The sequence below is a fragment of the Chelon labrosus genome (assembly GCF_963514085.1).
Source record: "Chelon labrosus genome assembly, chromosome: 5".
NCBI classification, from domain to species: domain Eukaryota; kingdom Metazoa; phylum Chordata; class Actinopteri; order Mugiliformes; family Mugilidae; genus Chelon; species Chelon labrosus.
In genome coordinates, this window is record NC_140341.1 from 29,827,116 (window position 1) to 29,838,704 (window position 11,589).

The following is an 11,589-nucleotide window of genomic DNA, read 5'->3' on the forward strand; positions in this document are numbered from 1 at the left end:
TCTTCTTCAAAATGAAAAAGTGAAAGTTTGATACAACACATGAAAAACATGTTTCTATATTATATAATGTTACAATTATGACTGGGTTTTATGAATGACAGTAATGCACTGGGGATGACTAAAAGGTTTGCCATGCTACCAGTTTTCTTCTTTTCAATCCCTCCTATGAACACTTGTGTACTAAAACAAGTTCTGCCAGTGTGAAATATCACTTTAAAGAATCTCATCTATGTTTTTCCAAGTCCTTGAGGATTCCTGGTTTCACTCTGAAAACACAACTCAGAAAATCGTTACTACAAACTTAGCAAAACATGTAATAGCTTGTACTGTTGGTTGGTTATGAGTGGAGTGGTGTGGAGTAGATGGTGTACGAGTATAATCAGGCGGCATGTTTGCATAAATTGGACAGAGCACAGAACACAGAGAAAAAAAGAATACAAGACGTTTTTGGATAACTTTGATCATTTCTTTCCACATTCACTCCAATGTCCAGCATATATGTGGGCATGTGATGTTGTGTTCCTGCATCCATCTGACTTTGAGTCTCTGTGGCTAAGATTTCACTGGAGGAAAGAAAAGTAAGAGCTATGCAGGTTGTGAAAGCACTGCCCTGCAGGAGAATTGGGCTGTTTGTGGCCTCTACTCTGGTTCTATTGCACCGTGTCCTGCAGGAAAGCTCTGAACTGGTGGATTGGTTGTGTCAAATAGTCTGAAGTTGGGGGCCGGAAAGAACTTCAGCCCCTTCGTCCTCCCCCGTCTCTCTGGCTGGGTTTCTGTCCCAACTCAAGAGCATCCGCAACGGTCCACTACCATAGAGGGGATCTTGCCATAGATGATTTGCTCTTTGCGATTAAAGTAGAGCATGTTGATGGGCGACATCTTGGTGGGGGTACAGCAGGGACCTGCAGTCCCTCTGGGATTAGCCTTGTTCACCAGGTGGGTGTGTGGGTACTTCTGCAAGTGCATGTACTCACACTCCCCAGAGCAATAGTTGGCCTTGTAGCGCTTTGGGGCAATAATCCAGTCCCAGCCAAAGTCTTCAAAGTCCACTGTGAGTGGATAGCGGCAGCACCGGGACTCTGGAGAGTTCTCATCACAGTCCAAGCCCGAGTCTCTTCTCACACGCTTGGGGCCCTCTGAGATCTTCACCTCCATGAATGGTAGCTGAAAAGAACATGTTTTGAATTCAGTGAATTTGCAAAAAGAGGCAGTTAGCTGAATTCATTTTTATTCCAATGGCTTTTGGTAGTTGGTTTTCAAACATGGCACAATAATATTATGAAACTTTGATTTATAAAGAAATTAAATCATCTGATGGTTAGTTACCCACAGCTGTCTAGGTATTCTAATTGCCCCTGAGCCAGTGCCAGCCATGGGATGTGTGTCTGTCATTGATAGTAGGAGTGTTTGTGTACAGGCAATTACTTTGATTTGCACAGTCACACCAAATATTTTAAGGAATGTGGAGCAGGTGAACTTTTATGTAATCAAGCAATAAGACTTGAGGTTATTGTGGGCTGGGCATTTGTCCAAATGCAGGTGTGAGCCTGCATGGAGCCTGTGCTGATTAACAGCTTTTTAAATTCTTTCTTCCAGAAGTAGAATGAATGCAAGAATGTTTAACCACCTGCTGAATGTGCAAAGCCTCTCTGCACACTAAAACCTGCCAGTTAAAACTGAACCCTTTGTACAATACAACTGAGAACCTTAAACTGTTTCTGGAAACTCAGCTGGTATCTGGGCTTATATGTATTTGTGCATTACAGGCTAGTCCAATTACACACAGTGAAACAGCTCAGTCGCAGTAAGTAAATAACACCCATGAGATCAAAACTAGACACTTATGTACATTAAACTGCTATGTTCAATGTAAAAATAAAAGTGCAGCTCACCAGTCCTTCCTCCCCTGGCTCTGCGGAAGTCACGGCTAAGTCATTTCTCCTCGAATCGAAGGCATTAATCTCGATGCCCCAGTTGGTCTCCGGCTGCCGCAGCCACACCGTCAACACTTGTTTGACGTCTATACTTTGCCAGGAACTGACCCCGGCGTCCACGTCGATCTTCAGGGAGCGGATTCGTACCTGTCTGCCCCCGTCTGTGGCCGGCATCAGGCGGGAGATTTGCAGGAACACAGTGGTCGCCTCGTCCGCCGGCCGCAGATGGACCCAGAGTTGCGCTCGGACTATGCGATTGGCTTGAAATTTCGGATTAAAGGAAAAAAAGCAGCACTTTGGTTGTCCGTCCACCTGGACGATGGACTCGGCTGCGGGGAGATAGGAAAAGAAAATGTTCTCTATGATCACTGATGATGTAGAACAGATAGAAAATAACTGGTGTAAATTCAATAGATAATGGAGTTGATAAGCCACGCGTGACGCATGCCAAACTGCAATATCTCACATACAGTTTTATAACTCGATAGTATTTTACAGCCACAATTCCTATATCAAAACCTGGTCAAATATCTAGCAACTGGATGTCCAATAAAGCTTCTTGATAGGGTCTCCTGTGCGCTCTGCTCCGTGCGTAAAGACTTATTTCGGGGACGTCTGAGGGCGTCCTTATATTGATGCAAAAAAGCAAAGAAAATAAATACTTACGTTCAGTGGCCATCATCATTGTGGTCTCTGTGGTAGCGTGCTCATCGTCCTCCTCCATAACAACATCTCTGTTGTCATCTCCCAGCACGTCGTACTGGTCGAGAAGTTGCTGCAGCGGAGGCGCTTTGGGCAAGAGCTGCTTCACAATATCTCGGCTGATATTGGGAGCTTCCTTCATTCGCAGCTTGCTCAGAATTTGTGATTTTATTGCGTTTAATCGCATGGTTTTAATCTGCTGCCGGACTTCGCAGGTAGCGCACTGCTCCGTGTCTACGGGGCTGGTGGCAGACGGTTGCTGTTGCTGCGTCTCTTGGTCACTCAGAACTACTGGACCGAAAGCAATCAGCAAGCTAAGATACAGCACAATCTGAGACAGATGCATTGTCTCTAAGGTGTGAAGCTTGGTTTAAAAAGATCCCTTGTCGAGTGCTGGACCTGGTGCGCGACTGAACGGGGGTTGCATTAATGTCCCACACTGATTGGCATCATACTTTATTAGTGCGCACCTTTTTATACCCCAAATTTAACCTCTTTTGTGTCGTCAAAAACTATGATTGGCTGGACAGGCAACAATGACTTTTAACCGACTGACATGAAAACTTTTTTTCGCTGCCAAACCATAAAGGGATGGAGACTGTGGGCATGTACTGAACATGGACGACTTCACTTCTTACTGCGATTGCACAATAGCAACACGCGCGCAGAGCGGTCAGTGTTTTCTATCACCCCAAGTTACGAAAACACCACACAATGTGACGCAGTTTTAAAGTAAAGCGGGGTAATAAAGATAATAGACTCATAATCTTCCTTTGATTTGTTAATACAACTGCTTTTTCTGTAGATGCCATTACAATTCCGCCCCTTGTAGTATTTTTGCTTGGCACTGAAGAATGACAGCTTTCAATGAAGGATCCCATTTCATCCTCGAAGAAAAATAAGCGTGGTAATTTTATAAAATGTCAATCCATTAATTCAGGCCTATATGTAACTTGTTAAAGTCAGGCTCCCCTGCGAAAAGATGATCACTGTCTCACGTAAAATAAAATCTGGAAATATAGTCTACTGTTTCATGAAGGAGGATTAAAAGAAAACCCAACAAAGACATAGAAGTCCTGAAACCTAGTTAAGGAATTGCTCAAATCCTTGCTGGCGAGGCCTGGTTGTGGCACACGAGGAGATAGCGCCATCGTGTGGCAAGTTATTAACACGCATAAGAAACACCATCAACATAATGTAAAAAAATAAATAAATAAATAAAAATAATAATAATAGTGAAAGAATAAGGGATCTGATGTCGAAATGGATGTATATGAATAACGTGTAAAACGTGTGTTACTGTTCCCTATCCATTGGTAGGGTGAGGCCGCTCTAAGGGACAGAAAAGGTACCAGCAATTAAGACTTAAGCACTTATACACAATAGTGCTATGAGCTTGCAAAAATACACACAAGGCTAATTAGTTGAAATGTGGTGTAGTCTTTATTATAACATCAGCTCCATTGAAAATGCATACAATGTCAAGGTAGTGTTACATCCCACTATTCACTCGGTATAAAACTACAACACCTGCTACAACACTGAAGTGCTGTCCATACAGTGGACACACATACAATACCAGTCAAAAGTTTGGACACATCCTTTCATTTAATGGTTTTCCATTATGACTATTTACATTGTAGATTCTCACTGAAGGCATCAAAACAATGAATGAACACACATGGAATTATGTAGTACACAAAAAAAGTGTGAAATAACTCTAAATATGATTCATATTTTAGATTCCCTTTAAAACAGCCACCCTTTGCTTTGATTACTACTTTGCACACTCTTGACATTCTCTCGATGAGCTTCATGAGCTAGTCACTTAAACTGGTTTTCCAACAGTCTTGAAGGAGTTCCCAGAGATGCTGAACACTTGTTGCCCCTTTTGCCTTCACTCTGCGGTCCATCTCATCCCAAACCATCTCCATTGGGTTTAGGTCAGGTGACTGTGGAGGCCAGGTCATCTGGCGCAGCACTCCGTCATTCTCCTTCTTGGTCAAATAGCCCTTACACAGCCTGGAGGTGTGTTTGGGGTCATTGTCCTGTTGAAAAATAAATGACGGTCCAACTAAACGCAAACCGGATGGGATAGCATGTGGCTGCAGGATGCTGTGGTAGCCATGCTGGTTCAGTGTGCCTTCAATTTTGAATAACTCCCCAACAGTGTCACCAGGAAATCACACCTCCTCCTCCATGCTTCACGGTTTGAACCATGCATGTAGAGACCATCCGTTCACCTTTTCTACATTGCACAAAGACACAGCAGATGAAGCCAAAGATCTCACATTTGGACTCATCAGACCTTCAGTTCTTAAAGTAATGATGGACTGTCGTTCTCTTTTCTTAGCTGATTGGTTCTTGCCATATTATGAATTCTAACAGTTGTCAAATAAGGCTGTCAGCTGTGTACCAACCTGACATATGCACAACACAACTGATGGTCCCAACCCCATTAAGAAGGCAAGAAATTCCACAAATGAACCCTGACAAGGCACACCTGTGAAGGGAAAACCATTCCAGGTGACTACATCATGAAACTCATTGAGAGAGGTCCAAGGATTTGCAGCGCTGTCAGCAAAGCAAAGGGTGGCTACTTTGAGAACTCTAAAATATGAATCATATGGGGTTATTTCACACTTTTTTATTTACTACATAATTCCATATGTGTTCATTCACAATTTTGATGTCTGCAGTGAGAATCTACAATGTAAATAGTCATGAAAATAAAGAAAAACCATTAAATGAGAGGGTATGTCCAAACTTTTGACTGGCGGTGTACATCACAGTAATATAATATAAAATTAACAGCCGCATAATTCATTTTACTTTAAATATTTGTGTCATGTTGTTGCTGAATATCTCCTTTTTATTTTAGTGTTATTTTATAAGGCTGCTACTTAAAGGGGAACTATCGTTTTTTAGAACCTGGACCTTATTTCTGGCATAAAATACGATCATTTACTCACCCATATAACTTATTTGGAGTCCTTCGGAAGATATTTAGATCCAGTAGAGCACCGAAACGCAGCCTCTAAATAACGCATCATCTGCCGCGAAACTTCATTCATTTCATTTCACCAATATTTTGTTATGATATGCTAGTGCTATTGCCCCGTTGAGACCAGAGTTACCTGTTATCTATTCGCAGACGTGCAGCGGTTTGTTGTTCTTTGGCCAGCTGTTCCTCTCTCTGCCTCTGCATCCTCCTTTCAACAGGCTCCTCATCCGTATACTCTGGCTCAAAACGGTAAGGACGTCCATCACAAACAATGTCATGTCCACAACCTCAGAATCGGAAAAATATTAAGCCATATTGCAAAAAAAATAGCAATAGCAAATTACAAGTAAACAAACCGACCGTCACGGGTGTGCGCGGAGCTCAGAGATGACGTCATCCAGGTCGGAAGTTAGTAGCAAGTATACTACAGATCATGTACTTGTAGTGTACTAAAAGTATACTAATTTAATACTTTTTCGGACTAAATTGGAACATTTTTAAGTTTATAAAAGTATACTTAAAGTATACTTTATAAGGTCATTTTAAGTTTACAAAAGTACACTTTCAAATATACAACAAGTACACTCATCTATAGTGTACTAGGTATATACTTCTAGTCCACGTTTTAGTTTATTGCGGATACTTAAAGTATACCACAAGTACGCTCTTCTATATACTGCCATTGTACTAGTTATATAATTCTAATCCACATTTTAAAAAGGTTCCAATTTAGTCTGAAGAAGTATTAAATTAGTATACTTTCTAGTACACTACAAGTACATGGTCTGTAGTAGCCTATACTTATACTCAAGTATAGCCTACTTAATGAAATGAACTTCAAGTATACTACTTTTTGCTAAGGGTAGGTCAATCTACAGACCCCGAATGATGATAACAGCTAACTCCGAACTCAACGGGGAATAACACTAGCGTATTAACAAAATATTGGTGAAATGAACGAGTTTCGAGGCAGATAATGCGTTATTTAGAGGCTGCGTTTCGGTGCCCCGATCACTCCCACTATATGGAGCGGTGCTGCACTGGAGCTAAATATCTTCCGAAGTACTCCAGATAACGGTAGTTCCACTTTAAGTAAAGGGTAAGCGTGGTAATTATTTGGCATTCCTCAGTGTGGCCGCCAGATGGCAGTGTTGTACCGTCTCGCTGCAGAGCCGCTGTCAGTGTTCGGCGCCACAACACGCTCTCTTCCAGAGCACAGCCGCAGCTCGGTAATTGCCGTGGAGTGTCGCTGCGCTGAAGTCAGTCCAGACCTCTGATTCTCCCTCTGCAGCGGACCTCTACTCGGCGTTGTCCGGCGTGGCGGCAGCAAGGGAAACGTCTGACGCCTGGTCCTCCAGCCTGGGATTATTTTATCGTAGAGATTTAATTTTTATCTTTTAGAAATCTGACACGGAGCAATTCGTCCTAAATAACCAAAAGAACTGAGCAGCTGCGACAACTTGGGAGATCATTTTGCCTTTACACGTTGCGTGCAATCAATAGCGGTCAAGTTCTGATCCCAGGGATGCTGTTTGAAGAGCAGAGGAGCCGGGGCGACACCAGATGATGTCCGGATTATTTACTTGAACGACCTTGGGTTATTTTCTCTCTCGCTGGATCACATATTTTCTTTTTGCTGGGATGGAGGAAAATCTTTTGCCTCTCTCTGTTAAAAGTATGTACAGCTCTACTGGATCACAACACATTCCGCTGACATTTTAGTCTCATGTTGGCAGAGGTATTTCCATCGAGGCTCAGAGTGGGGTTACACAAAAGCTCCTCACTCTGTTGTTCAAATAAATCAGTTATCAGATTTAATCCAAATCCCCTGTTTCTGCCTGACACCCAACGGACGCTTTAACAGTTTGTGAAGATTAATGTTAAGTCACATTTCTGTGGCAGACCGTTTTGTGTGACAGGGTTCAGATTCCTGTGTTGATGTCTGCCCCTCCAAATGTTGATTTACTCCTTCATAAATCATTCATGGCCTGCGTGTTGTGTAAACTACAGCATGAAGCTTTCTGAATGAAGCACATGTTTGTTGTGCACCAAGGCCTGTAGTCCTAGCTGTCAGTGTGAATCAAGCTGCAAAGCTCTGTTAGTGGAACAGATGGGGGACACAGGCTTACAGCAAAACAGCATCAGCGCATTCAAGCTAGAAGCAGACGTCCCTGTGTCATGCTATACAAAATAGGGCGAGGGATTGAGTCATAAAACACTCTGAGGTAGAGGAGGGGGAGGTGAATAAGTAACATGCTCAATGTGCAGAGGGGCAGATCATGTTTAAAATGACCCTGTAGAGGTGAGGTGAGCCACCTTGACCTCGAGCCAGCCGCTGGAGCCCTGGTCACGTAGTTGTCACAGGCTCTCTGAAAATCATTCTCAATCCTTTCCTCATTCCCTGCCATCTGGTATTTGTAGGCTGCCTCTGGTAGAAAATAAATCACTAAAATCCTCTTTTGTATCTCTTTCCACTCTCTTTCTCTCTGCAGTTGAGGAAGGGATGAGTTCTAGTCGACAAAGGAGCATGACTGTTTGTTTCCACACAGCCAGGCCCACACAAGGATGGGCGTCCTAGCTGCTTGCACCCTAGCACCTTCTAAAAATCACCTGTGCAATACCTTCTGATCATCCCACATGTCAGCACGGAGACATGGATGAGGGTGGGAGTGGCTGACGGGAGCGCAAAAGTAACTGCTGAAGAGAGAAGTCGAGGGGAAGCACAGAGTTGATTATGGGATGTAATGACCACTAATTTCCGGAGTCGAGATAAAAGTGTTGATGTGTGACTCAGTCTAACCAAATACTCTGGCACCTTACTGGCACCGCACATCTCCCACCATAAAGAGAGTCAATGCTATATTCTCCAGAGTATGGGTTGTGTCAAATCCAAGAGGAGTGACTCCGCTGTTCAAAATGCAAACTCCACGGAGAAGGTGGAGGGCAGAAATAAAGGGACGAGGGGCGAGAAAGCCTATTTGGTTCACTCAGAGATGGATTCAGTGGAGAACTCGCCTCAGGTCAACCCAGTGCTGCTAGAGTATGCTCAGAAGCTCTCAGAGGAAATCGTGACCCGGGCTGTGCAGCAGTGGGTGGAGGTAGACCGCCGCTACAGCGACATCCCCTTCATAGAATGTGATGTGCCATGACATGGAAAGGTGTGTCGCATGCTGAGACAGTTTTGACCTTCATGCGGAATGTGAAACAAGGCCAACAGCCATGGTCACTGTCATTCAGGAAGAATCACTCAAGCATCTAGCCTCTGTGAGCAGGCGTATGAGTGAGCTGTCACTAGTTGTGACCTACATTTGGATTGGATTATACTTGGACTGAGCCTAAAAACCCTCCTCCAAAGTCATCAAAGCACTCTGATCCCATCTATGTTTCTGTGATTATTTGTATCAAAGCTGAAGCCTTGCTGCCGAAGCAGTGTCTTTAGTTGGATATCATGTTTCTCAGTCCTTATTTGTCCTCTGTCAGTAGGTGCTGGCTCTCTGTGAATGGACTCATAATGCAAAGCGAGAAATCCTATCAGATATTGCCTGGAATTATGATGTTATTTCTTGCCAGTGAAAGTCTATCCTGTCCACTGATGTTGTCCCAGGGCCAAGATTCTCTCCTCTTACGGAGGAAGCTATTAATAGATCCCTTCTTTTTGGTGAGGGCGCTCACTTGAAAACCTTTACTGGTATTCACCAGGTCAGAAACACACCCAGCAGTCTGACTCCTTCCGGTCTGACAAAAGGCTCTGTGCGCTGAAATTCTGTCTTAATGGCCTCCCCGGAGATACTCTGGCAGAGCCACAAGGAGCATCGTCCTCAGCTCTGCTTATCCCACTGCCATTAGGCAGCCTTAACCACAGTCCTCCATCCAGCAGACAAGGCCGTCAAAATGGGTCCAGGAAATGATGTGTACAAATGATGCATTTCCTGCCCTCCAGGATATTCTCCGTACAAAAGTCGCCATTTGGGAACTCTGACAGTACTTGGATCATTGGGACCTGCTGGTCTCTCAACCACAAGGAAACCAGGCCATGAGAAAGGATTGACACACTTTTGAAAAGCATTTGGCGCATCAACACAACTTGAGTTGACAACCAAATAAAAATAAAAAAACACTGGCTTCTGCTAAAATGTTGTAGGCCTAGGTTTCTGTCCACATTGTGTTGTTGTATAATGAGAATTTAACAGAGAAATACTGCCATCTGCCCCATAGAGGACGGCAGCACAAATATGCCAGCCTCAAACCCTTGACATTTTAATCCAGTTTAAATATGGCTCCTTAGAATGGTGGTGCTGCCCTGCAACAGAGGGCACTGATATGTACCAGGGGACTTAGCAGATATATCTGGAATAGGGGATCTCCATCATCAGTCCATAATAAATGCTACCATGGGGCTAATTAAGATTTTTCAGTGAACTGTTTGATTTATATTAAAAGGAGCATTATACATGACTGGTCTTGTATAGGGATAGTCTAGCTACAGACCGGGGCCTCAGGTTCTCTCACTGCCAGTGGAATTAACCCAAACTTAACTAAACCGATGAAAGCATTGATTAAGACACTTACGGTACACTGCCACACAACTATTGCCGTGATAACAGCTTTGAATAATGTACTAATAAAACAGTAGTAAAGATGAACCACAACAGCAGTAACTATCAACTAACAAGCCATAAAAGGAAATGGAAGGGTACTGTCACCACTTGCCTTCTCCCTGGGCCTCTGCTAACAGGAACAGTGTTATTATATTGACATAAAACTGGCCAGTGCCAATAAAATACACCAACATACCAGTGCAAGTCACATTGTATTGGGAAAGATTAGCCAGTATAGTATCAGTGCTGTCTTATACTGTGTGTGTCCACTTTAGAGAAGATCAGCATCATAAAATAGTCATGAAGCTAATGACATTTCAAAGCCTCTGTTTATAAGTTGTATTGTTTCTGTGAGTCGGTTGATGGTCGATGTAAAACACATCTCCAAACCTATCATGCTAAAAATGATCACATACAATGTGGACCTGTGCGGACAGATTCAACTCTAGGGGTCCCCTCAAACATGTTGTGAACAAACTAAACAGCAGAGATGTTCTCTTCATCCCATATTCCCAAGTCTTAATCCGATGCCATTGTTTAGCTGCAGATAGAATGAGAAAGGTGAATCTCCCTGTTGTGCTCAAACTGCTTTGTGTGAATGTTTGATTTTTAACCAAAAGGCTGCTGTGAATGGAACAACACAGAGTATGGTGTTCAAGGTTTTGGTCAGTTCATGCCATCAAAGATGCACATTTTCCATACAGTTCACACAAGTCTTTTTATTTTACATATTGATTTTAATGTAGTTTAGAGTTTGACTCCAAACTGGGTGATGGCAATCTACTTCTTTATGTCGAAGATGTTGACATAATGTTGATGTCAGTCTTAACTGTTCAAAATGTTGCATTTCCAATGTGATGTCACCAATACGAAAACTGATTTTTTTAAACAAATGCTGTACCCTCTGTGTTTACAAATTCACAAGAGATTGCTTTAACTTGGACAAAGATCAGGTGTGTTGGTTGTCTGAAAGAAAAAGCAGAAAGTACCATGGAACTTAAAAAATCAGACCCAGCTTGAACATCTGTCTTCTTTTCGAACAGTTGTGTCTTCCAGTTGATGCTTCCTTTTGGAAATGTGTTTTGGTTTTAAAGGTCACCCATTTTAAGTTATCTGACACTGACAGGTGTGTGGTGCAGGTGAAGACTATGTTGCCCTAACATGTCCCACATACTCTTTTATTCATCACTATAAGAATAGGGGACCTGCGGTGCAGTCCAAGAACTGCTGAAATTAATGATGCAACAAATGAATTCTGTCAGTTTTAGTCTTGATTGTTTTAATGTTGTTTTATGTCCAAACAGTGCCAAAAGATCTATCTGTGGTCATCTGTTTCAGTTGTTATTGAACC

General features: G+C 42.8%; 1 protein-coding gene across 1 annotated transcript; it reads right to left on the reverse strand.

Annotated features, from left to right (window-relative positions):
* Positions 1 to 781: 781 nt before the first annotated feature.
* On the reverse strand, positions 782 to 3,578 carry mstnb (myostatin b). Its single transcript, XM_084544030.1, has 3 exons — positions 2,601 to 3,578; positions 1,893 to 2,263; positions 782 to 1,164 (listed from the first exon to the last, which is right to left on the reverse strand). Exons 1-3 carry the CDS (start codon positions 2,980 to 2,982, stop codon positions 784 to 786), a joined length of 1,134 nt encoding a protein of 377 aa, XP_084400156.1. The 5' UTR covers positions 2,983 to 3,578; the 3' UTR covers positions 782 to 783.
* Between the last annotated feature and the right edge of the window lie 8,011 nt (positions 3,579 to 11,589).